The sequence below is a fragment of the Prionailurus bengalensis genome, chromosome C1 (assembly GCF_016509475.1).
Source record: "Prionailurus bengalensis isolate Pbe53 chromosome C1, Fcat_Pben_1.1_paternal_pri, whole genome shotgun sequence".
Lineage (NCBI taxonomy): Eukaryota > Metazoa > Chordata > Mammalia > Carnivora > Felidae > Prionailurus > Prionailurus bengalensis.
This window is the reverse complement of record NC_057345.1, coordinates 92,238,384-92,263,840: the sequence shown is the minus strand read 5'-3', so window position 1 is coordinate 92,263,840 and position 25,457 is coordinate 92,238,384. Positions and strand designations below refer to the sequence as shown.

Here is a 25,457-nt window from a genome sequence, read left to right as displayed (position 1 = left end):
ACCAAAAGCACTTTGCAAATATCAGAGCTCAAATTTTAAAAAGATCATTGATTTTTTTCCAACAGCCCTGAAGGTAGACTGTCACAAATCATCATTTATTTGAGATAGGGATATTGATAGCATATATTAAAATCTTTCATTAGAGGGTTTTTTTGCTTTTTGTTTTTTGGGGTTTTTTTGGTCCAGCAATAACCTAAATTCAAATGACTTTTGTGTTTGCCTTCATCTAATCAGAATTGCTATTTGAAAGTACATACTTCCCCGGGACAATATGGTTGCCGTATTGCTATAAGGGAAAGGAAGAGCGTGTCAATAAAATTATCATTGAGTGAGAGTATTCCTTTATAGCCAAAGAGTTGCACAGGAAACCCAAGAAGCAGGCTCTGATTAGCTATTGAAATTTACCCAGCATGACCAGTGTTTTTAAAGTTTGGTCTGAAGTCCGTAAGCCATGAGTGGCTTGTTAACCTCCCCACTTTTTCTTCACATTATATTGCAGGCTCCCATTTATCATTCGTCATTTTTAAGGAAAGTTCAATTGAAGTATCATTAGTCCTTGATTCAGATGACCACTTGTGAGGCTAAGACCCTGCCCAGTGGTGACACCAGTTATGTGGAATCAAGAAGGGAAATACAAAGTCTTCATAATTTATTTTTGGGCTTCTGTTAGCCTCTCCACTGGCCTTCTGCTGCCTGCACAGCCACTTGGAAGCCCCTAACAGGCTCGTAAGAGTGTTCTTTCTAAATTACTTATCTCTAAACTTGCATCCCTGACTCTTGTGAGCTTTATCTTCGATTTCAACTGTGTTTTTCATTCCCAGTGTCACTGCCTCAGTTTGCATCTTGACACTCCTCTGCCTAGCCTGTTGCAGCAGTCTCTGAAGCCATCTCCCTGGCTCTAGTCTCACCCTTTCTATGACATAGCTGCCAGAGTTTTCCTTCCAACGTGCCAACATAATCTGGCTATGTGCACACAGGCCTTATGTGGTCACTCCCTGCCCACAGAAAAGATCAGACTCCTAGAGCACATGCAAGCAGCATCTACAGTCCAGCCCATGCCCAACTCGAGTGCTGCAACCAGACTGAACTCCTGCAGGCTGCCAGCACATGCCACCCTGCTTTCTTCCTCTGGACCTTTGATCACAGTGTCCTTTACTCGCCTGAGACCTGTCCTCTCCTGAGGTCGACAAGGGAACAGCTTTTCATCTTTCAAGACTCAGATCCAAGACAGGTGCTCTCTTTTCACACCCTCATGCCCTGCCTCCCTTCAGCCTTTACTATAGGATTGACCAATCTCTTCTTTATTCTCCACTGTATCTTATACCTTTGGGGAACACTTTACTTCTTTGTGTGTCTTCATCCTAAATTGAAAGGAGCTTAAGTGCTTGATGTATGTTTGGCATTTAATAAATACTGTTCATATAAAAGAATGACTGGAGAAACTGAGTAACAATGTAAGAGGAAGTGCCATGTAATTTTAGAGAAAAGAAGATTATAGGGGCTACAGTGATCTGGGAAGGTCTCAAAGCATGGAGCCTAAGCTAAGGGATGGATAGGATTTGGAGTTGTGGGAATAAGGAGGAATAGTCATGACCAGGGACAATGGTTTGAAGCTGAGACCAAAATGAACATTTTAAAATACCTTGAATAAATGGGTCTCTTGAGCTTATGATGGGATACTATAGTTAGAGATATAATTTTCCCATTTGAAATGTTTGTGTTGCTCTTCATAACCCACATAATAATTTTCAAACTCCTTAGTTTTGGGTTGTAAAGAGTCAAATCAGAGCTCCGCCCGTTAATAGCTTCATGAGCTGGGGCAAGTTGCTGAACTTCCTTTTCTAAGCCTCATTTAGGACATCACAAAGTGGAGACATAATATCTACCTTACAGTATTTAAATGTTATAACATTTAAATAAAGTAATACTATCTAACATTTATTCTGTATTATCATGTATCAGGCACAGTGCAGGGTTTTTTGTGTGTATTCACTTATTAAACTTTTATATCAGCTCCATGTTGATATTGTTTTGCTACTTTTTTTTAATGTTTATTTTTGAGAGAGAGAGAGTGCACATAAGCAGGGGATGGGCAGAGAAAGAGAGAGAGAGAGAGGGAGGGAGGCACAGAATCTGAAACAGGCTCCAGTCTCTGAGCTGTCAGCAGAGCCCAACACGAGGCTCAAACCCATAAACCATGAGATCATGACCTGAGCCAAAGTTGTGTGCTTAACTGACTGAGCCACCCAGGTGCCCCAGATATTGTTTGGGTTCTTTTTTTACAACATTGAAAACGTGGTGGCACCACTAACGAATATGGAAAAATGGAAGATTGCAAATTGTTTTGGGGGTTGGGAAGGAACAAGCCTGTCGTAGACTGTGGCTGACAGCAATGTTGTACAAGTGTGCCCTCTGGTTCAAGGATGAGTTGGGTCTACTAAGTTATCAGCTGGTCCATGAAGCTGCTGTGTGCCCTGTAGTCTGATGTAGCTTCAGCTCCCAAGCTAAACATTACCCTGAGACCCCTTGTGATACTGAATGCCTCTTTCTGGGAGTTGGCATTGGACAGGGAAAGGGATGGTGAGAATGAGGACATCCTGGGGTTGGAGCTCTGAACTCACTGGTTTTTATGTGACCATGCCCTGCTGTGGACCATCCCCATGTGCTAGGGCTGCTCTTCTGATCATTATCCTGGCATGGGCCAGATGGAAGTTCCCCAAAACCAAGACCCCTAAAGATTTTCTCTTTTCTGTTAAACTCAGGATCATAGAAGATAAAAGTTAGAAGCATTAATTTTGGAAATCAATAGACAACATTTGAATCACGACACTTAAATTTTCTAGTTAGGTGACTCTCAAACTTTAAGCTCTCTGAGCCTCAGTTTCATAATCTGCAAATGGAGATGATAATGCTTATTTCATTGAGTTGTTGTGATGTTGAATGAGAAAATATGAGTAAAGCAAGTGTCACGATTCTCCAGAGATTTTAAGGACTTAGAAGTTGCTGATACTAACAGTTTTAGTTTCTCCTCCCAGATGAATGCAGGCCCAGGGTTCTGGCCAGAGTTGCTGTGCTGTGGCTGGGAGCCATCCACAGGCTTTCATGCATGAGGCCAAAACACAATCTGTGAGAATATAAGGAAATTGAACCAAGTTACCTATCTTAACTGACCTGGCAATCTGAAGGACTCGGCTCAGAGAGAGAACCCAGTTGTTAGCTGACAGAAGAAACAGTAGTGCATGTGGAGGATGGTTGCGAACGGTGGAGAACTCACTGGTTGCTTAGGTGATGATTACAGCTTCCCTTTCCCAGACTGCATGGAAAGAGAACCCTGAGGGCGTAGGCATAAGTTGGGCTGAGCCCACAGGCTGTGGCAGTAATGTAGGCCTGTGATGCTTGTGACTAGAAGGGAAGCAAGGCCCATGGGAGGGACTTGTAAAGGAGGATGGTGTGCCTCATGCTGCTGTTCACCCCTGGCCTCACCTAGCATTGGGGTTTGGAAGACTCTGTATATTCAAGCAGGTCCCCTTTCCCTCACAAAACAACTCTTCAAGGTCAGGATTTCATTGTATATTTATTACACATTGGTTAGAGCATGGAAGGTGCTCAGATGTTTTTTTTGAGATGCCTCCATTTGCTGGAGTGACTTGATATTTTTTGAGGGTGATTGTGTGTTTTTTGTTTTTGTTTTTGAGGTAGACTGGCACATGTGTCTATCTCAAGCCAGTGAGACTGTTTGAGTTTTTGTTTTAGGAGTAGCTACTTGAGTTTCACTGTTCTGTATGCCTTTGGCCTCATTTGGGAGTTTAAATTATTTCAAAATGGATAGAGACTGTAGGACAGAGAATCCCAAATCACAGTACAATTTGAAGTTCATTGACAAGAATAGTGAGAAAAGTGTGCTTTGCAGAATATTTTACCCTGAGTTTCTCTAATGTAATTAGTTTTGAAGGGAGCAGGGGGAAACCAAAATTCAGCACAAAGGCAGGAATAGAGGATCAATCTAATACTTCACGGTGGAGAATGAGGCTGTGTTTGGGCCGTTGTGCATATTCTGATACTCTTAAGCACAACTGACTCCACAGAAAACGCTGTCTCCCTCTTGCTATCTGTTCTTTGGGACACCCAGAGAGTAATAGCAGGCTTGGATTCATTTTCTGCAGAAATATTTGGGAAATTCTATCACCCAAATACTTGGAGATGTAAAGTAGTAGTGAAGGGCAGCCCTCAGCCATTCTGTGGCTGGAGGAAGCCAGGAGTTTACTTGGGTTTCCTGATTATTTTGTGTTGTTTGATGTCAAGGCATCATCAGATTTTCTTCAGTCTTGGGGATAGACTGAAGAAGCATGAGTTTTTTTCCTCCCTGAAAGGTCGCCTTGATACCGTGAGGGGCAGCATTGTGTTTTCCCTTGTGGGGAGAGCGATGCGTTTGTGTTTGTTTCCCCATCCGCCGTAAGGGGAGAGCACAGCTTCCATTTTGTTTCTCTCCTTGAAGGTCAAGTGTGTTTGCTGCCCTCTGGAGCCTCTGTTTTCCTTACCTATCCAGCCTTTTTCTGATTCTGCTAATCCTGCACTAGTTCCCAACAATGGAGTGCCTTGCCTTCTCAGTGCTACTTATCCATTGTTTCCAGTTTGAACGCTGAATCATTTCCCGAGGTCCTATACCTTAGCAAAGGTCATTGGCCATGTGGTTCTAATCTGTCAGCCTCAGTAGCCCCTGATCTGCTCCAGAAAGTTCTTTAATACAAGGAAGGACACACAGCAGCAGCCCATACCTTGAGATCATCTTTCTTTAGTTATTCTACTGAATGTACACTCCCCCACCCCCATCGAGATCTATATAACTTTTGTTACCTTTCTGTTTTCATGTGCCCTGATTCAATTCTTGGTGCCTAAATTTGGTCTAGAAGCATGAACCCATCAATGATTTTCTTGTCCACCCTAGAATTTGGAGCATCAACTGTCAAGCTGTTCACCTGAACAAGTCCTTACTCTACCCAGCTTATACTTTGAATGCCAATCCCTTCTCTCCTACTTTAATAAAAGTTTTCCTTGCACCTGCTCTGAAATGGGGACTCTGATGAGCCACCTGTCCTCCTATCTCCAGTTCTTGTGTTTTGCTCCCAAAGCTGTTCTGTGACTGCTTTCACATAATTCTCCAAGTGCTGTGCAAGTTCTTCCCTCCTGCACAAGTTGTCCATGTGAGAGTCTTTATGGCAAGTGAGTGAGTATGGCATGCATGAGTCTTGATGGCAAGCTGGTAGAGGACAGGCATCTTCATGATGCAGAAGTTCCACGGGGCCTAGAATAGACCAAACCACCTTAAAAACCTTTATCAGTCATCTGTTTTGTCACGGTAGTGTTAATAATGAATATGCCTTTCCCTCTAATAAGTATATTTAATGTTTTAAAGTACTTTTGTGGAGTGTAGGTTTTGGTTTTGATAAAAGATCCTAGCTTCAATTCTGCCAAATTTATACTGAAATCCTGCTCAATTTACACTTGTGTGTGGAGTTTAGTATAAAACATAGACTTGAAATGCAAAGTTAAAATGATTTAAAAAGGTGTTTTCATCTATAATCATCACAGAATTTGAAAAGGAAATCCCTATGAGGCTTGTCAGATTATCTTTCAGATTTCCTTCTATTGTTCCCCAGTATTGCTTTGGAGCAATAGCATCTCCATTTCCGTATGCTGATAAAACACATTAATTCACCAGCAAACTTCATATTATCAGCCACAATTTAGAATGTGCTACAAGAACTTAAATTCACCATGCCAACTCAGTACTCCTAATTCATTTTATCTTCAGTGTTTGAATTTAGGGTACAGATTTATTGGACCAGAGAATGAGAAAATCCAAATTCCCTAAAACCTATCCCTTACATAGAATACCTAACACAGTGGGACATGTCTTGGTGTTTAATCCTGAAAATTGAGAGTCTCTCTGCCTGTAGGCCCCTCTCTCTTTCCCTTTCTCACTCACTCAGTATCAAGAGTATAAACAGTATATTTTAATGGAAGAATTAAAGCAAGATAATCCAGATTAACTGGAGAGCTGTGACTGTTTGGGTGGATAAATTCACTGTTCTATTCCCAGCTCTAGAAAGTGACTAGCATATAATACGCACTCAATTAATGTGTTGAATGTATGACTAAATAAATAAATTTTAATATGCTTATTAAATGTCTACTACAAGAAAATCTTTATTTCCATTGATTCAGGATATGTGTGGGTAGGTCATGATTTTCTTCTGCGTTTATGAGGCCTTTGGGTTTTCCACTACATAGTTGTCATTTAAGCCAACAATAACAGTAAGAATAGATGTACCATCCAGCATTTGTATAATGCTTTTCATTTAATAAATAAAAGTTAATATGATATGTATATATATGTTTTATTTTCAGGACAAATCTGAATGATAGAATAGGTACCAACAATTGGTGATCCTCCTTCCTTCTCCCACATGGCCTTCTATAGCAAGGATGACAGACATAATTTTTTGATTAGCAAAGAGACTAAAAATAGAAAGATGTTATATGCCAAAAGCCACACATCAAGTTTGCAACAAAGACTCAAATTACTTGTAGTCTGACATTTTTTCTACTTTGAACGTATTATAGATTTAACTGACTTTACATTTCGTTCAATATTTTCCTTGAGATGTCACAAATTCAGTGATGGATGTATATTTAAAATTACTATAAAGTCAACATTGAATGAAATAAAAAAGTGCACTATATAATAGATAAGACTATTTATTGGTATTTGAAACTATTCGTTTCCCTAGATAAAAGACTGTACGTGATTTGGAATATAAAGAATAAGATTTGGATGTGATTTATAAATTTCTCTTTTGTGAAACCTTAGGAATAGGTGAAGGTGTCCCTTCTGAACTCTATTTTTTTAACTTGGTTTTTGGAGAGCCTGTTTGTTTTTTATTTTATTGCCCTTTCCAATAGCTAGCAGTGTAATTAGTATGCTGTGGTGTTGAGTGAACAAATTATGAAAAAACAAGTAAGGATTTAGTATTGTTTACTGAAAGATTGTGTGAATTAGTTTCTTTGTACTTATCTATTAGCTATTTGGTGGATTTACTTTCACAATATATGATAGTTGACAATATAGGGTATTCTGAAAATTTTCATGGTAACAAAGGAAAACCCATAATTTAATGAAATTCTTAAAATGGTATCTTATAGGAAAGCCTACATTGAGGTAATAAAATGATCATATTTTGTTATTTTGCCAAGACTTCTAAGTATGCCTTTTTAGAACTGGAGAATTCAGAATCACTTGAGACATTACAAAAACAACCTGGATATGCTGTTCTCATATTCTTAATATTCTTTAGTTGGTAAATCTCAAAGTATACCAAAACCTAAATTAGATCCATTTTCCAGCTAGCTTGGTGATCTGTCCTGCATCATGGGGACTAAGTGGGGAATGGGGTCTCTATTTGATACAACTTTAGGTCTCTTTTGAGCTGTGGGATTTGTGCATTTTCTGATCTATCTTCAGTCCTCATTGGAGAAATGAGTTGCATAAGCTAATATCAGTTAAGATAGTAACAGCCTTGTATTTGTTATGGAAATTTCTTCTAAATTATAAGGACTGGCACCTCTAGATCTAGTATTTCAAGTTTTGGCACAAATGCTTGCCTTCTCTATAGATAATTTTCATATGTTTGGAATTAGTAATTGTTATATTGGAAATATATTTGACTAGCCAAAGCTTGATATCTGACTTCAGGCGAGATGAGGACTGTTTTAAGTGATGGTATGTGATAGAATACGTTCTGAAAGATGACCCCATAGAATTGCTTTTGCTGAGCTGTACTTTAGAATGATGACCTGGGCTCATAGGAAGAAGAGGTGGAAGTGGCAGGTGCACACTTGTGTGTATAAGGATGTTGTTGAAGACATTGGCTACATACCACACTTCTATGAAAACCCCTTTTATGAAAACCTATCAGTGCGATTTTTCTTTCACTGTAGTGCCAGGAAAATATGTGTACTTATCTTAGAAGCTATCCCATTTTCCTCTTTGCTTTGGTTTCTGGGAAGTTTGGCACTAAATTTGTAACCTGTATTTAACAATAGGTTGTATCTTGGAATATATTTTATACACCAACTTCATTTTGCACTTATATCTTTAATCTTCTTTTGTCCTCCATTAAACTTTAATGCATTTGTTAAATGCCTGTTTATGCTAGGTGCCATGTATGATGCTAGGAATACAGTGATTAAATCAATTTGGTGGAGCCCCGGCCTCATGGAGCTTATATTATTTGGGGGAAGAGAAACATTAATAAAATAATCATTCAATAAATGTAAAAATTGATATTGTAAACAAGTACAGTGAAGGAACATTATGTGATGCTATGAGACTCTAAAATGGTCCTAATTTCTCTTTTTTTCTGTGTTATACTCTCTATAGTAACAGAAATACACATATGTACATATGTATTGTTTACAGTATACCTTTATACTTGTATTTTCTTGTAAAACCTCTTCTTGAATACAATTAAATGGCTGATTATTCTTCCATTATGTGGAGGTACCACAATATATTTGCCCAAAACCTCATCATTGGATATTTAGTTTGTTTACAGGTATTCACTATTATAAACAAAATGTTTTAATTTTTACTGTTTTGCAAACCAGGGTTTTCTAGTGGGTGATGTATTAGCAAGAAAAAAAATACATCTCACCCTCCTCCCCCCACCCCCACACTCAAGAAATTTGGATAGAATCCTGTTTAATTAGTCAGGGATAGAAGATGTGACTGATAGCAAATAGAGCAGGAACAAATGCGACTCAGCTAGCTTTTCCTGGGCCTACAACTGCCAGTCACTGTGTCTGCAGGTGTTCATGGGGCAACATCTTGCCTCTTCCAGAAAATTCAATTCCTGCTGTAGTGCTATGCTTTTATACTTGGGGCTAGCCTGCCATTTTGAAGCCCTAACAGTATGTAGACTTCCATTTAAGGAACTATTTACAGATGATGAGCTCTGTTGGTTCATAGGCTGAAAGTAGCCTCACAAAAATCATATCCCTAAGGAGGGGAGGGGGCGGTGTGGCAAGAAGGGAAGAGCAAAGCAATTAGTGTCCAGGAATGACTGTTCTAAACACTGTGTTTGCTGTAGCCTTCCCATGTTCCAGAGCATCCATAGCTCTACATTTACATTTTCATAAAGAAAAACTGATTGAAGCCTGAACAGGCTTCTCAATCAGTTGTTTTTCTTTATGAATTTCCTGGTTGTATCCTTTGCCAAGTTTTCGATGGGTCAAATTTATCATTATAGTATCATTGATTTGTAATGGCTCCTTTTATACCAAGAATATGTTCACATATGTTGCAAACAATTCTGTTTGTCTTTGCTTTTTAATTGCCTTGTGATATATTTAGCATAGTGATTAAGAGCAGAGGCTTTGCGACACATCTTTGCCTCAGATCCTGTTCAGTGACATATTATCTGTGTACTTTAGTCAACTTGCTTGTACATATTATTGTGGTTATTTCTGTTGTTCTTTTCATTTCAAAAAAGGGTAGATGTAAAGAATAAATTGAATAATGCATGTTCACTGTAGAAACTTTGGAAAACACAGATAACTTTTAAAAAAATCATGCATAATGCCTTTACCTCTTTTTCTCATTTTCACATAGGTATGTTAGCAAGTAGTTAAGTGTTATGTTATTCACAGTTATGGATACTGTTTAGTAAGAAGTTATTTTCCTACAGTATATTGCAGATACTTTTCTTGGCTAATATGTATGTTCACGTTTTCATTTCTGATTGTTGTACGGTATTCAGTTGCATAGATGTGCTATAATTTCCCTGTTTCCTTATTTTTTAATTAAATCAATTCCATTTTTAATTATTAAAAATGTTATAATGAATGCTCCATGATTATGTCTAATAAATAGAAATTTATGCCAAAGGGTTAGTAAATCTTTAAGGTTAATCTTTGGATATTCTGTAGCTTCATCTGCACTAAGTGTTATGTGTTTTCTTTTATCTTTGTCTTTTTTTGCCAGTTTGATACGTGAAATGGTATCTTATTTAAATCTGCATTTCTTTTGGTTACTAGTAGCTCAAACATGTTTTATGTGTTTGATTGTTTTGTTTCTTTTTTTAATAAACTGCCCTGTTAATTTTTTTGCTAATTTTTCAATTAGGGTGTTCATTTTTCTTAAAAAAATTTTTTTTAAATGTTTATTTTGATAGAGCGTGAACAGAGGAGGGGCAGAGAGAGAGGGAGACACAGACTCTGCAGCAGGCTCCAGGTTCTCAGCTGTCAGCATGGAGCCCGAGGCAGCGCTCAAACCCACAAACTGCAGGATCCTGACCTGAGCCAAAGTCGGATGCTTAACCGACAGAGCTACCCAGGCACCCCATTCATTTTTTTTTTTCCTCATACGTTTTCAAGAACACTTATATATTGCAAGGACATTAATCCTTTATTATACATATTAGAGATACTTTCCTACTTTGTTTTTTTAATTGTTTTTGATTCAAGGAAAATTCTGGTTTTTAAAAATAAATACAGCCATTTTTTTTTTACATTTAAAGATTACGTAGTCATCAATATTTTTTCAATTGCTTTTGTGTTTTTGTTGTTTTCTTAAAAATAATTTCAAGTTTCCGCCTAAAATTTACATCCAAATGTAGAAATAAGCTGTATGACGGCAGCAATGTTGTCCGTCTTATTCCTTATTGCTGGCGGTGTTCATGGCATGTCATTGGCAGGTAATACATATTTGTTAAATAAATGACATCAGTCTTTAAAATTTATATCATTATAAAATAGGTAGTAGAAATGTAATTTCCTTAATCTGTTCAAAAAGCTGCGAATGCATTTTCTAAAATATATTTATAATGTGGTTTTTTTGTCCAGCACATTATTCCTTTCACCTACTTGATTATCTTTAGATCTCAGTGCAAGCATTGTTTCTGTAGGAAAGCCTTCTGTGGTAATCTGTTCACAAGGTCACATTCCAAGCTGTTAAGTTTTCCTAACACTCTTTGGCACACCTCTAGTTTCATAGTTGTTTATGGAATTATTTAGATACTTATTTTCCCCATCAATACCAAACAAGCACAAACTTGACTTGTTTCTTCTCATCACTCTACCCCACTGCCTAGCACATATTATGTATTTAATAAGTTTTTAATTTTTTTGAGTAGGCAAATAAGTGAACAAACTGTCACAAAAATCACATAGCAAGAGTGTCTTCTGTATTATTGGTCTTTCTGTTTGTCTTGTTGTCAATCCCATACAAATTTAAGAACATCCCTTTATTTTTTTAATAAGGTATTTTTTTAAATGTTCACTTATTTTGAGAGAGAGAGTGAGAGCAGGGGTGGGGCAGAGAGAGAGAGGAGAGAGGGAGAGAGAGAAACCTAAGCAGGCTCTGCACCATCAGCGCAAAGTCCAAAGTGGGGCTTGACCCTGTCAACCGAAGCATGAGATCATGACCTGAACTCAGCCATCCCTAATGACAAACCTTTATTTATTTTATTTTATTTTATTTTATTTTATTTTATTTTATTTTATTTTATTTTATTTTATTTATTTATTTATTTATTTTTAATTTAGTTTAATTTAATTATTTTATTATTTTATTTTATTTATTATTTTTTTAATGTTTACTTTTGAGAGAGAGACAGAGTGCAAGTAGGGGAGGGGCAGAGAGAGAGAGAGAGAGAGACACAGAATCCAAAGCAGGTTCCAGGCTCTGAGCTGTCGACACAGAGCCTGATGCAGGGCTCAAACTCAGAATGGTGAGATTATGACCTAGGCTGAAGTCAGAGGCTTAACCAACTGAGTCACCTAGGCGCCCCACCCTAAATAACAAACCTTTAAAAAACATTTTAGTGTCTCTTAGATTACTTCCCACATACTTGCCTACAATAATTTGTCTTGGTTTTAAAATCTTCCTGATCACCCTCACATGTTTATTCTCCCAGTTGAATTTTATAATCGTTTCTCAAGTGAAAAAAATGTGTGTGTGTGTGTGTGTGTGTGTGTGTGTGTGTGTGCGCGCGCGCACGCACGCGCGTGCTGATTTGGGGGAAAGGAATTGTTTTAACTTTATAAATTGAGAGATTGTGTGTTCATAATATGCAAGCTTCTTATTCAGCACTTGGGTTATGCAGCTTTTATTTGCTTGAATACTTTTATTTTCCTCAGTTAATTTTTAAATTTTATTATTATAGAGCCTGAACATTTCATGCTAGGATTTTTCTTGGATGTTTTCACGCAGGAAAGAGTTACCTCAGCAGGCTTGGGTTTGCTGTCGTTTTAAGGGTCTGCTTACCTGGCTGTCCCTTGGCTGCCACCTGAGAACTTAGGTTTTGAAATGTGCCCTGTGGTGCCAAGTGGTAAGGTTATCTGGTGTGCCAAGGGTACTGAATTTCACTGTGCTAGCCTACCTACACTTTTTTTTTTTTCTCCCCACCATGTGATTTATGGTGAACATCTCCTTTCCTTCTGGGGGTTTTTAATGATTGTGGCTGATCATGATGGCAGAGTGTGTGACCAGCCTCTGAAAAAATCCTTGAACTTTGAGTCTCAAGGAATTCTACTGTGTGAAAACACAACCCACATGTCCCTGCATTTCACTGCTAGGGAACGTTGGAAGCTTAGAGATGCATTTTTCCAGATACCACTGATGTGTCTTTTCTGCTTCTTAGTTTCATTAGTTTGCATTTCTTCTTGTGGTGTTTCCCAGTTGTCCCAACAATGTCCTCTCCAAATGATAATTCTGTGTGTGGTTTTTTTTTTTTTTTTTTACAATATCCCTCCAAATTTATTTTTGTCATATTACATTGATCAGATCTTCAAGAGCAATGTTGAATAATATAATTGACATCAGCAAACTTTGCTTAACTTCAATAGGATAGTGATAGTGTTTAAAATTAAATACGTTTTTTTATTGTCTTTAGCTTGATATGCTTTGTTATGTTATAAGGAAGTATCCCTCAGCATCTAATTTATTTAGAATTTCATCAGAAGTACATGGTACATTTTATTAAATGTCTTTTTTTGGCATATGTTGAGATGATCCCGGGCATTTTTTGGTTCTTCTATTCATGAGATAAATTATTGTATTTTAAAATGTTATTTAAAAAGAGGTGTGGTGTAAGTACATATCTTGAAGATAATGCTCAGTTTCCCATTTTAAATGTTAAGCTCATCCAAAAACATTCTTACAGAAACACTTAGAAAAATGTTTGACCAAAAATCTGTGTATCCAATGGCCAGTCAAGCTGACACATAAAATTAACCATGTTGGTGTCACAGATGCTGTAGTAAACCTGACCGATCCACCATTCTGTGAACACCTGATACCCATTTCTGAACTTTCAATCTTGTTTTTCCCCCAAACTTGGGTCACTTTCCCCTTTTCATCTACCAAGCACTGCTTATTCTTCTGACTTGCTCCAGTGTAGCCACTAATTGATCTCCTTTTTATTTCCTTTGTCTTTAGTTATATATTTTGGGTATTTCATGGATGTGTGTTTTTGTTTCTTTAACTCAGTGGATGGTTTTCTAGGGATAGTAAGTATGCTTTTTATTTTAGCTCTTTCCTCTTTAAGTGGTAAATATTGAATATATAGATAGTAGCCTTGATTTATTCAACAACAATATGTATTTAATGTGAGACACTGAAGTAGGCCCTGGCAATATAAACATGAGTAACACAGAAATAATTTTCTGGTAGTAGGAAACACATAATAAGTGGTTACAATACAATGTAGTACTATAGTAGAGGGCTGGAAAAGTACTTGGAACCCAGATGAAATGATCTTTTTTTTTTTTTTTTTTTTGAGAGAGAAAGAGAATGTGTGAGTGGGGGAGATGGACAGAGAGAGAGACAGAATCCTAAGCAGGCTCCATGCTCAGTGGGAAGCCTGATGTGGGCCTCGATCCCATGACCCTGGGATCGTGACCTGAGCGGAAATCAAGAATCAGACGCTCAACCGACTGAGCCACCCAGGCGCCCTGATAATCATTATCTTTATCAGGTGGACTCACAGAAGATTTTATCAAAGGAGTCACATTTTTATCTAGTCAAAAATGAGTAACTAGGTACATTCACAGCTGCAGGTTGAGGGAAACATTTTAGGCAGAATGAATGGAATACAAAAGTGCAGAATTATGGATGAGAAGAATATGTTTAAGAAATGTGAGACGGTCTGTGTAACTTAGTATAAGGCTTATGAGTAGGGAAAAAGAGGCATACAAGAGGCATGCTAGAACATAAAACACTTTGTATGCCATTTGTCTCCATAGGCAATAGTAACCAGCAGAAGTCTTCAAGGGAAGGAGTGATATATTATATTTTTAATGTTTATTTTTTGAGAGAGAGAAAGAGAGGAAGCAGGCTCTGCACTGACAACAGGGAGCTCCATGCGGGGCTCTAACTCATGAACCTTGAGATCATGACCTGAGCCAAAGTTAGATGCTTAACTGACTGAATTACCCAGGTGCTCCCACATTTTTAATTTTTGAAGGTTAATTCTGGGAATAGTATGGATCGTGGCCTTAAGTAGGAAGAGGAAGTAGGAGATGGAATAATTAAGAAGATCATTTTAACAATTTAGTTGAGAGATATTGTGGGCTTGAATTAGGTCGTGAGGAGAAAGAATGGAACCTGAATTTTTGAGTAGGTATGTTTAAGGTCAGAAATCAGAAATTGGTTATGGTTTGGGGGGGAGGAGAAATTGGAGCAGAGGAGGGGTTAAAGGAAAATGAATATGTAGAAGGTATGAGGGAAAGGGAAAAACTCATTGCAACTTTGAAGATTCCAGGCTAGAAGATAGAGTGAATGTTGATGGATTAAAATCATAATTTGGTCAGAATCCGATATGTTAGGAAAGTTGTGGAGTTGAGTGTTGTATGTGTTGCATTTGAGATGCCTGAGGAGCCACTAGAAATTCAGATTCAGAGAATGGAGAAGAGACCCAAGCTAAGGGGAGGCACATGGTCCTCAATATAGCATGAAGCCAGGTGAGAAGAGGGGATGATCTAGGGAGAGCATGTCAAGTTAAAAGGTGGCCTGAGAGCATTGTATACCTGACCTTGTACATATTTGATTGACTGATTAATTGTATTAATAATGGGCCATGTATGAAGCAAAAGAAATGGGGACATTTCATTGAGAAATCTACAAGATTCTGTGCAGGTTCTCATAAGTAAACTGTCATGTATCAAAACAGGTTACTTAAATGGAGTCCGTCCTCTATGTAGAGCTGCATGACTGAACAAGTAAGCTAACCAATATTTGATCCTCAGTTCTCATCTGTAGATAACCCAACCTGTATGGTCTTTCTGTGTTCATTCTTGCTTCACTACAAGGAATGCTCTTTATAGTAGCCACAGAGGTTTTTTTTTTTTTAATTTTTATTATTTTTTTGTCAACTAAAGGTGGTATTAATCTCTGTATAAGATCTCACCTCTTTCCTTGGCCCCTGCCAACCTCTCTTACTCATCTCTTATATCTGTCCTCTTAACTCATTGGGCCCTGGTGGAAGGATCCTTCTTTTCCTCTGGCCTTAGGTCCTGTGTACCTGATGAGTACTTAATCAATATGAAATGAATGAATGACTCTGCCTTCTAGGTTTCTTGTGAGAAGTAAATGTAAAAAAACTGTGTGAAGAGCCTGTTAATGTGCCTGGTTTGCAATAAATGCCACTTTGGATCATTTTTTTTCTTTTGTTATCCACCTATAGTTCTGATGTTTGTCTATATTTTCTATTCCAGTATACCTTTCCAACTCTTCCCATCCAGCCAACTTACTGTCTTTGGTTTTTGCAGCCCCAGTGTCCATGTGTCCATGTGTGTTGACATCTCTCTTCAGTTGACACTTGATATGATTTCATCCAATACCCTGGACTTTTTCATACATGTCCTCTCCTGGGCAACCCGATTTCTTATTGTACTTGAATAGTTGTATATAGATTCCTGGTTTGAAGGACACTGAGCATATAATGGCCTTCTTGCATGAAATTCTCAGAATGGAAATCCTCTGGGGGCTGGTCCCAAGACTACCAAGAGATTCTTAGAACTCATAAAGCACTGTCTTGATCACATCATTATTTTCTGAATCTGGAATCAACAGTTCATAAATGGTAGCCGATACTTATTGAACACTAACTCTGGGCCAGAGTCCTATGTAATTTACATACATCACCTCACTTTGTGAATTTGGTTGTATTAGTATTTCTGTGTTACACATACTAACTCACCTAAGGTCATGCGTTTAGTGACTTGAAAGTCAGGACTTTGGCCCAGGTGGTCTAATTTCAGATTCCTGCACTGAACTATACTTTTGTATTCTATAGTGCCCCAGTAACAGTTTCGGGGTCATAGAGTTAACGTCTATTCTTGAGTGTTTGATTTTAAATTTAAAATAATATGCAGTTACGGGTTGTTTTTTTTTTAATTTGAATTCCAACGTTTCTTTCCTGCCATGTACCCTACCATTTCAAGTCTCATTTCACTATGGCGACTACTGTTAACAACATTTTTAGAATTTTTTTTTTCTGTATTTTAAGACTTTTCTTCTTAACCTCTTAGTGTGATTCTCCTCTGAGCTTATGTCTTCTGAAAAGTCAGCTTTTCATGGTTAGTTGGTGAAATTAACTGATGGTTGAAAGACTGTCTATCACTTGAGTTGACCCTTAGAGAAAGATGTTGCACCTCTGTCCCAGGCAAGCTTCTAAAATTAATTAAATTCTTACTTGATTGGAACCCACTTAGTTTCCGAAGGAGACCTATGACAACTCCAGCCTGATGAATTCTTCCAGTTCCCAGGACTGAAGCTGTTACTTGACAATCCACGTATGATTGTATCACCTTGATGTTCAGAAGAAAATGAACAACAGGCCATCTTGGCTAAGGAAATGGGGTTTGATGCTCTTTCCAGTGCCAGAATCAAATGTTTTCTGAACAATGTGAAGAGATTTGTTTCTCGGCCCTTATCTTTTCTCTACTTGTCTATTCATGAAGAACTATAATTTTTAATCAGGAGCCCAAAAATACCGCTATGGAAGTGGCCATGCTTTTCAGCACGCAGCAGAACATTTTCCTAAAAAGTGAGGTCACCAGAAGCATGGAGCAGAGAAATCCCAGATGGCACTAATATTTGATTTCATTTTTAGCACGCTCATATTCAGCAGATGGATTGGAAGGCTGACCTCTCTGACACTTCTGCATCACTGCTTGCTACTCCAATTGCCTTTGCGAATGTTTTTTCATAAGGCTTCTCCTGGTACCTCGGAGATTGATGCCTGGTCTCCCGCCTGTGTTATGCTTCATTACACCAAGCCTCTGTGTGGTGGAGAGTTGCTGTATTCTATAAAAGGGGAAATCCTAGCTCATCAGTATCTCAAACTTTTCCTACACTCTCTCAAATTGCTTGTAACATCTTGGAGAGCACAGTCTTAGCTTTCCGGTGTACCTCTGATTTGTATCTGCTTTTTAACTTGTCCATTTCTAATTTTTCTGTTTTCTTCTGTGACATAAATTATGAATAATATAAAAAACTCCTCTAGGAGTGACCAAGTTTGACTTTTTCCAACAGTCTAATTATATTAAGGTGAATATTGTTGAATTCCTCCTTGTACTGTTGCTTTGGGGCAGAAAGAACAGACCTAGGCTGGAGTGTCTGACTCTGCTGCTTCCTTTATTTTAGTGTTAGCCTCAGTTTCCTTGTTTGTAAATTAGTGATATTATGAGGGCTGAGTAGTTAGGGTTGGTGTAATGAACATCGTGTAGTTGTCACAGTGTTGGCACAGAGTCACTTTTGTTATTTTTTTATGTTATCTCAGTTATGGTAGTTTGTGGTATGCTTAATGTATTTTTTGCATATGCACAAAATAGAAGTAAAATATAAAACATAATAATTTTGTTTATTTTTTATTTGGATTGCATGGGAAGTGAATTGTTAAGGAGGAAGTTTTTAAACATCGGACTCCTGTTTTGTTTCAAGAAGTTTTATAAAACTACTCTATTCACTTTTCTAGATCATTACACCATCCACTTACCTAGAGATGGCCTCTGTGGGAATGAGGCACCCTTTTCTCTTTCCTCCTGCCCCCTCCATCTAGTTTATATTTCAGTGACGTGGCTAGCGAATCTGTCATGCAGCATGAACATCCAGCATGTTTTTTTGTGTTTTTCCTCGCAGGATGACCCGTGTGGCCATTCTGTAAAGTTCAGTTCTGAGGAGGAGTAGTTTGCTTAAATCCTTACGTGTTGCTGCTTCGCACACAACCAGATTTTAGTGCATATTTTAATGCAAAGCCTACTTTTGGCTTAGAAAACATTGCATATTTAATAGCTTTTTTGCTTGAATCAGATCTCCACCCAACGTAATGGTGATGAATCTCGGTTTTAGATGACTGCTATTTTGTTGTGAAACTTTCTTGAAGAAGTTCCTTCTTTTCCTTTTTATAGATCGAACATAAGGCCAGACTACGCAGACTCCAATTTCCATGAGTTCAAGATGCACACCTTCAGTCGGGTTACATCCTGCAAAGTCTGCCAGATGCTCCTGAGGTAGGCTTGCCCAGTCCTGTTTCTCAGTTTAAAGGAGCTGGTATAATCGCTCAGTGTCTCTGACTTTTCTAATGTACCAGCCAAAATGTTCTCAAGTGGGGAAATTGCCTTAACAGTTTCGAGTCAATAGATCTTTCCTCAGCGTTGAACCTAGGAACTCCCTTCCAAGCTCCAGGAGGCCCCATCCCTCGGCTAAGAAGACTTCACAGAGTATCATGTTCCCTCAGTTTCTTTCTCGTGCTTGTGCTTTCCTGTAGGCAGAACTTAGCACCTTTTAACATATCACCCTCTAATTTTATCTTTCAGAGGAACATTTTATCAAGGCTATTTATGTTTTAAATGTGGCGCGAGAGCACACAAAGAATGTTTGGGAAGAGTAGACAATTGTGGCAGAGTTAATTCTGCTGGTAAGTCATGTTTATTGTTGTCATTCTGTTCTTAATTAGGACATAAACCTTGATAAACATAATTAAGGCCTAATTTACTCTTAATATGTGTTTATTGTGACATACCTGCTTTTGAAACTATCATTTATATGGACAATTAGAAAAAATTGCTTGAAATTCCTGTGACTTCTATACATACCTGGGGGGCAGAGGACTGCAAGGGGGCCTTGGCAGGTTTCGTGTCACCCATTTCATTCAGCGCAGCCCCTGAATCTCAGTACTGCTGTACAGATAAAGCCAAAGCACACAAGTGGAATAAAAAAACCAAAAAATTATTTTTCATTTCTGTCTTTAGTCCTTAAATTTCTCCCTTATTCTCTTAAATATTCAGCTCAGAAATGCTAATGATGCCAGAAGTAAACATCATACACACTAATTCATGAATTAATGAATTGAATACATTGTCATTTTGCAGCATTCAACAAAGAGCATATATCCTTTGGATTTCATGTAAATATTTTCCCCTTGGTTTTTAAAAATAATGCTCCATGATTCTTACATGAGCCAGTTGCTAAGGCTGTTAGCAATTATGCATTCAATAGCCTTTTGCCTCTCCCTGCTCCTCTTGGGCTCTCTTCCTTCTCTTTCTTTTCTGGCCTCTTTATTCTTTCTCTTTCTTCTTCTTTCTCTTTGTCCTTTTCCCCTGAGTTTCTCTTGTGTTTTATCAATAAGACCTTTCAAAATCAGTAAAACTTTTTGAACAGAAGAAAGGGATCTTTAGCAGCTTGAGTTCAAAAGGTAGCCATGTCAACCTTTGATTTTCCCAAAGGAAAAGGTGGACATTGAATTATTTTGGATAATATGAAGAAGAGTGAAACAGAGAATAATAGCTCATTTCAGAGCTGAGTTCAGAAAATGGGCAGTTGTAGAAAAGGTGTGAATTCCATTAGAGACTAAGATCACAGCACATTCTTCTCACTTTGCTCCTTCGGTGGATGGTTTTTAAGGTTCCCGTGAGCCATGAGCTCTCTGTGCTAGGCATGGGCAGCCTCGAGAAGGATCCCAAAGTTAGGTGAGCACCTGCACTGTGCCTGTCTGGTTAGGGCCCTCTGCTGGGTCCTTCCTGCAGGTACCTGTTCAATCCTCAGAACAGCTCCTCCCATTTTCTGATGGGGATCAGAGTGTTCATGCAATGTGCTCAAAGTCTGCTAAGACAAAGAGACAAGATTACTACCCATTAATTTTTCTGAAGGTCAGAAACAGTTTACAGAGTTGTAAAATATAACAGAAGTGTTATATATTATTATTGTTATTCTTTAATTGACCATCTGATACAACTTATCACTTAAATTTTTGTTGTTCTGTCCTTATTTGTCCCCTCCTTTAATCTCTTTGAGGACAGTTAACATATTATGTGTGCATGGTAGGCTAATGTGTTTTTGTAAACCCCCCCAGCCCTGTCTTAGGAGTTTCAGTCTGTGAGGAATATAAAATGATCTCATAGTTGGCGTGGTTCTTGCATTCTACTGGAAGAGTATAGGGCAGTAGTTGAGAGTCAAGCAGAAATGGTTGAAAATCTTGCTCTGCCTTTTGTTACCTACATGAGCTTGGGAATTTTACGTAAGCATTCTGAGATTTTGTTTATTCTTCTGTAAAATGGAAATTAGAGGATTCTCGTGAAGATCAAATGGAATAATGTTGATGTTACTAACACAGTGCTGGGCACAATAAAAGCTCAGTGTTTAATCCATGGTGCTGTGATGAGAAGTCAGGTTTTTGTTTGTTTGTTTGTTTGTTTGTTTTGAAAGGGATGGCCTTAATCTGTATTTTTGCTGCTGTTTTTATGATGTGAAGAAAATGTGGATAGAAGAAATAGCGAGCACCAAACTTTGAAGTGATATAAATAAGTGATGCTAAAGGACTTCAAATTTTCAACTTTTACTAAAAAAAAAAAAAAAGTCAATAGGAAATAGTTGGGAACTCCTGGTCATACAAGAGTGGTGCATTCCCCGTTTGTTCCTCTGTCACAGTTGCAGCATCCTCTGCCCTTCACTGAGTAGCTCTGGACCGGGAGACTGTGTGTGATAGCAGTAAGCCCATGAGCTCTGGAGTCTTGGTCTGGTTTGAATCCCACTCCAGAGCTTACCACATGGGTGACTTACTTAACCTTCGTAAGTCATTGTTTCTTCCCTCCTAAGGTAGGGATAATTACACCTAGCCTTTAAAAGCCTTTTTTTGGGGCGCCTAGGTGGCTCAGTCAGTTAAGCGTCCGACTTCGGCTCAGGTCATGATCTTGTGGTCCGTGAGTTCGAGCCCCGCGTCAGGCTCTGTGTTGACAGCTCAGACCCTGGAACCTGTTTCAGATTCTGTGTCTCCCTCTTTCTCTGACCCTCCCCCATTCATGCTCTGTCTCTCTCTGTCTCAAAAATAAATAAATGTTAAAAAAAATAATAAATCTTTTTTTTTAATAAATACAAAGTCCCAGGTACTGTTTTATCACTGCTGTCAGCTCATTTAGACCTATACAGATCCTTTAAAGTTGGCATTGCTGCTGTTCTTACATAGGAGAAACTGAGGCATAGAGAAATAAGTATCTTGCCTTAGTTGCTTAACCAATAGAGTGAAGAAAGTCCAGGAAGTCCAGCTCCTGAGTTTGTTCTTTACCCCTGAGTTATGCTCCCAGTCATGTGAATTAGTGGTGAGGATATATGCCAAATGTGATAGATGCACAGTGCCTAACCCTTGTAAACCACCAGAGTAAAATCATGTGCTTGTTTTTTGTCTAAGAGAGATTTTCCAATTTTTTAATTTTTTTTTTTTTAGCAAAAACACTTCTGAATTTAGTTAAATTAGTAACTACCAAATATGTTTAGGTTTCAGTGCTTTGAAGTGCTGTGAGAAATTCAGGCGTCCCCAGGACCATGCCTGCCCTTTCCCCATGGGTTGCCTCAGAGCTGGAAGATTTAGACACCTTCAGTTCCAGGATCTCTTATTTTAAGATGAGGAAACTGAGTCATAAAAGTATGAAAACAAGGTAACTAAGAATAAGGCTGTTCATGCCCTGCAGATTATAGATAATGGTTATTTACACCCATATAATTGATTAAAGGTAGCATCATCCTCTAAACTCTTTTATAGAATTCATCGTACTCAAAAGCAGGAAAAAAATTTTAAGCCTCTGTCTGAATTTACTTCTTGGAGTTGTAAACATTATTCTCTTGCTCTCTTGGTTTTCTGCCTTGCATTCAAAGTTGTCCTGCATTTTCCTGTTTTATGCAACTGTGTCTTATTCTCTCTTTCTATCCTTTCCTGCTCAAGATTTCTAAGAGACTGATGGCATTGAATGCTCCTAGTCTGTTAATTAGTGGTGTGAGCTATTAAGAACCTGCCCAGGAGGCTGCCCTGTTTTGCCTCTAGATTAGCATTCGTGGGTAGCCCTATGACTAAAGGGCCATGCTTATCCTGAGTGAAGAGGAATCTGATACAGCTGTCAGCAGTCCTCCCCCTCACTCCCAAAGAGACGCCCTCTAAAAGTTGGAAGTTATGACATCCTGTTCTCGAACCCACCCCTTCCTGCACTGTAGTAGGTAGTAATTGCACATAGAGGGTGAGTTTGAGCTTGGTGAGTGTGGTAAAATAGGTAGAATTTTGAGGACATGGGCAAGCTAGAATGTATGGGTGTTTCCCAGCTAGCAGAGAATCAACATTGGCTTAGGTTTTGCACAGAGTACACTAGTTCAAAAGTATAGTTTTAGATGATGGGTATGACATTGGGGGAAATGTGGATGTAGGGGAGGAGGACAGGAGGGAGAACAAGATGTATCAAGGGCTGGAGAGCTAGTTTACTTGGATGGGGCTTTTTCTGGAGAAGGGCATTTCAGGAGAACTTGACTTGGGGGAGTGGGATCAGCTAAATTTAAACAGCTAAATTTAAAGCAAGTCAATGGTATTGATTTAGAGCAAATGCAAATGTTTAGATAATCCAGGTTCCCACATAAAATTTTATCTTAGGTGATTTGAGATTGACCTCAACTTTACAGAGCTTTATAACTCTATTGCTTAATATAGTCTAACTATATTCTTAGGAGATAAAGAGAGTCTGATAGGCTCAGTATGAGTCAGGAGGCTACTTGTAGCTCAGAAAGCTGTGCCCAGTAGGAATAGTTAGATTATAAACATTGGGTAGTTGGGGTAGAAGGCAGTTCCAGAAAGTGGATCATGCCATTTTCTCTCAACGTTGGTCCAGGCGGAGAAGGGGGACTAGTTGTACAAAATGACACGGTAGCCCAAGAGTTGACGAAGGTTAGAGAATCTTCCGTTCTACTTATAATTGCCAAATACACTGGTCATCACAATCTAGGCCTTACCTAACTTGAGTTTTCCCTATTCTTCAGTACTCTTAACCATTCCCTTTGACACTTTCCTTCATATCCTACCACATCCCCCATGCTGTCCTTTAGCTATCTGATAAATTTCCCTGGCATTAGCTATAACCTACACCCAGGCAGATAAGTCACTAGTTCCACATAAGGCTTTTCTCCTGAACTTTGGATTCAAAATTTCTATCTTCTTCTCCCATCTCCTTTCCCAGGTGTCCTGCAGTGACCTCAAATTTCACATGTCTAAAACCAGCCTCGTTAGTCATTAACAGAGGCTTCCTCTGCCTACTCCTTGTCTTAGTTAAAGGTTCAGCATCCATGCACTCACCTGAACCTGGATGTGCGCCTTGATGTGCCCACCTCTCTCATCTTCATTTACTCACCTATTGTTCTTAGCTCTCCTCCTAAGGCTCTCTAGAACCCACTGATAGGGTATTGCTATAGATTAAAAAAAAATCTCAGTGTCATTTGTTTGGACAACTGCAAAAGTCTCCTAACTCCTTGCTGTCAATCATACTCCTTCTATATGATTTCCAACATGATCTTCATTAAAATCAATTCTGATTGTAAGATTCTACTGCTCCCTCCCTATACCTTCCATTCCGTACAGAGTAGTGTCCAAACTTCAGTTAGACTGGAGCTGCTCGCTGATAAGAACGATACTTAAGTGATGCCCTTACCTTTGGAAAGCCATGGTAGGTGGATGAGTGAGTGGACAGACAGTGACAAGTATGAGTGACAAGTGATGAGTGGCTGACAAACAGATGGACAGTGTAATGAGTAGAAGTATAGCACTAGGGTTTCTGGGCTCTGAGGATCACTATAGTGTTGGAACCAGAAACAGGAGGCTGTGGGAGATTGGACAGGTTTTGATTCTGCCCTTGTAAAGACTGGAGTCCAACTCGATGAAGGATAAGTGAAATGAAAACCTTCTCTGAATCCCTGGCTGGTACTTTAAGAATTGAAGATAGACTTGGTAGGACCTTTGCATTCCTTTCTAGTATTTATGCAAGGAAAGGCTCATGCTCTGTGCATCAATCATCAGGCCTTTGACGGGGGAGCCTAGGTTAGGTTAATAAGTAGCGAGGAACAGAACCATATCACAGAACACCTGATGACAATAATATCTCAATTTCTAGGGAAGTATACTCCCTGATCCAGTCAATCCCATTTTCAGAATTCTTGCTGGGGTTTTACTATTTCCTCTCCTTGAAATGCGCTCCCTTTTCTCCCAACAGTTCCAAGATCTATTCTTCCTTTACTTCCTCTACAAGCCCTTTGCCAATCATTTAACCTCACCTTAGCCACCCAACAGTAGTGTGAATTAAATTGTTCTCTAATTAGTTTGTATGTAGGTTTTATGTATTTGCTGTTAAGCAACTAAAACACTCCTAAAATACTTCAAATCCCATTGGGTTTACTACATAAACATTGATTTTTCACACATGCACTCTTGGCTATGAATTCCAAAGCCCTCCAAGGTAGCTCCCTTCTAAGAAATGGCTTGGGGATCTGAGCTGGTTCCATCTTGGGACTTTGCAGATTCAACATATGGCTTCCCAGTAGCTGTTCTTAAAACCTCATAAACTGAAATGAATAACACTTTTTTTTCCTTTTAATCACACTGTATTGGTTAAAAACAGTTACATAGTCTCAACTTAATTACATGGGGAGGTAGACAATGTGTGGAATACATGGACGGTTTGGGCATTTTTCGTTTCCTCTAGTAGAGTATGTGTTCATTCCTGTAGGGAACGTATTTTCATCTTTTGTATTCATCCCTTAGTACCAAGTCCAAAGTCAGGATGCTTAACCTCAAGTTGTTATTCCCTTTTCCCCAGATAGGGATATCTCTGCTCCAATACAATCTTTAATAGTGTTGGATGTAGCTAGACACTAACCAATCAGCATGTAAAATAGCTCTTAGGCATTTCTTTTTGTGGAACTTAAGCCTTATTTGGATGTTGTCTTCCCTGAATTTAGAAACCTTTTATGTTTCTTGCTCTGTCACCCTTAAATTTACCTAGTTTTCATTCATCTTTGAAATAATTACTTGGCAAAAATGCAGTGCATTTCTGAATGAAGTAAGTCATTTATATTAATATTGAACTATGACAGA

General features: G+C 38.5%; 1 protein-coding gene across 1 annotated transcript in view; it reads left to right on the top strand.

Annotated features, from left to right (window-relative positions):
• VAV3 (vav guanine nucleotide exchange factor 3) overlaps positions 1–25,457 on the top strand; it is a 353,794-nt gene that overhangs the window by 211,023 nt on the left and 117,314 nt on the right. Inside the window, exons 16-17 of the mRNA XM_043575717.1 lie at positions 18,472–18,573; positions 18,880–18,980. Coding sequence (XP_043431652.1) covers positions 18,472–18,573; positions 18,880–18,980 — 203 coding nt within the window. The remainder of the gene's footprint in view (positions 1–18,471; positions 18,574–18,879; positions 18,981–25,457) is intronic.